The sequence below is a fragment of the Bison bison genome, unplaced genomic scaffold, assembly GCF_000754665.1.
Source record: "Bison bison bison isolate TAMUID 2011002044 unplaced genomic scaffold, Bison_UMD1.0 scf7180017864503, whole genome shotgun sequence".
Classification (NCBI taxonomy): Eukaryota; Metazoa; Chordata; class Mammalia; order Artiodactyla; family Bovidae; genus Bison; species Bison bison.
This window is the reverse complement of record NW_011495061.1, coordinates 523056-524755: the sequence shown is the minus strand read 5'-3', so window position 1 is coordinate 524755 and position 1700 is coordinate 523056. Positions and strand designations below refer to the sequence as shown.

The 1700-nt window shown below is 66.2% G+C and overlaps 1 protein-coding gene across 1 annotated transcript in view; it reads right to left on the bottom strand.

Annotated features, from left to right (window-relative positions):
- Positions 1-6: 6 nt before the first annotated feature.
- The window catches only part of VIPR2 (vasoactive intestinal peptide receptor 2), a 112940-nt gene continuing 111246 nt past the window's right edge, over positions 7-1700 (bottom strand). Inside the window, exons 12-13 of the mRNA XM_010829350.1 lie at positions 1607-1665; positions 7-1024 (exon numbers count right to left, since the gene is read on the bottom strand). Coding sequence (XP_010827652.1) covers positions 851-1024; positions 1607-1665 — 233 coding nt within the window. The 3' untranslated portion in view covers positions 7-850. The remainder of the gene's footprint in view (positions 1025-1606; positions 1666-1700) is intronic.

Here is a 1700-nt window from a genome sequence, read left to right as displayed (position 1 = left end):
CCTGAGAGGCTGGCTCGCTGTCTGAGCTGGGATTCCGCTGCCAGGCCCCCCGCGGCTGCCCCAGGCTCTGGGCCAGGCTCCTCTCACCGGGGGCCGGGCACACCCCCAGGGGGCCTCTGCTGGGTGACAAGCCTCCCAGTCTTGCCCAGGCTGTCCAGCCTACTCCTCAGCCCAGCCCTGCGCCCCGGCCCCGCTGCCCAGCGCCGGCCATCCTGACGACAGGCACCCACGCTCAGGTCTGTGATGCCCCAAGACAAAGGCTCCATGGCCTTGTTGGTAAGGGAGACCTGATGTCACAGAGCGGCTGGAGAACTGAGCGCAGCAGCAGAGAGGCGAGAGTCCCGATGTGGCGTGAGCAGGGCGGGGCCACGGGGCACCCAGGGGTGCGAGGCAAGGGGCCCAGCTGGGCTTGCAGGAGGCTCCCTGGAAGCCTCGGAGGGGGTGGAGGCCCACATGTCCCGCACCCAGCGGGGTGGACCGCCCCTGTGACTAGGGGTGGGAGACCAGCGGTGGAGGTCATGCAGAGACGGGGTAACCACGTCCCTGAGGGCCAGCGCCCCAGCTCAGGCCTGCACCCCCCGAGAACTGGCGCTGAGATCAGAAACCTCTTCCTTCTTCCACAGTCGCTGGACCCAAGTCCTGGGTTCCACCACTGTGGTCTTTGTTAGTCTCTTTGGAAATGGGCGTGTCTGCCAAACATGTGAAGTACAAAGTGCCCGGCTGCTGGCGTTTGACAATCGTGAGCTTTAAGTCCCGGGTGTTTTGAGGTCCCCCAGTCCCCCGGGGGCTCAGCTAGGCCCGGCTCCGGGGGGTCAGCGCCGAGTCCGCTCGGGCCCCCACTGAGGCACCCTTAAATGACCGAGGTCTCCGTCTGCAGCAGGGACGGGGCCCGGGAGCCGCGGGGGCCCTGCAGGGCGCCGTCGGAGCCGGTCCTGGAGATGGACGAGCTGTGCAGCCGGTAGTCCCGGGCGGAGGGCTGGCTGGGCCACAGGCCGCGCCACGTGCGTCTCAGCTCGCTCTGCACCTGGAGCGGGGCATGGCCGCACGGGCTCAGCGGGCGGGAGCCGGGGGCCTGCAGCCCCAGAGCAAATCTCCCCCTGTGGCCCGCTTCTGGGTGTGGAAGCTGTGATATCCGTGGACGGAGTCAGGCGGGCTTGGGAACCAGGAGGGGACAGGGACGTGGGGAGTGCCAGAGAAGAGTGCTCTGACCTGGAGCCGGAGGCAGCTGAGACGCACGGGAGGGCTGAGCAGAGAGCTATGAGCACTGGCAGTGGCATTGACCACGGCAGGGTGACCCCCAGAAGGTGGGCCCACTCCAGATCTTTTCAAGTGAAGTCAGTCAGTTGTGTCCAACTCTTTTCTGACCCCATGGACGGTAGCTCACCAGGCTCCTCCGTCCATGGATTTTCCAGGCAAGAGTACTGGAGTGGGTGCCATGTCCTTCTCCAGGGGAGCTTCCTAACCCAGGGAGCGAACCCGGGGCTCCCGCGTTGGAGGCGGATTCTGTACTGTCTGAGCCCCCAGGGAAGCAGGTCCTTTAGGGGTGTTTTAAGGAATCCCCCACGAGCCGGGAGCCTATGCTTCCCTGGGAGGCCAGAGGACTCACCTCGCTGTTGAGGAAGCAGTAGAGAACCGCCACCACCAGGCCCTGAAAGGGAGAAGGTACTGGTCAGAGGCCACCGGTCCACCCCCCGCCACCC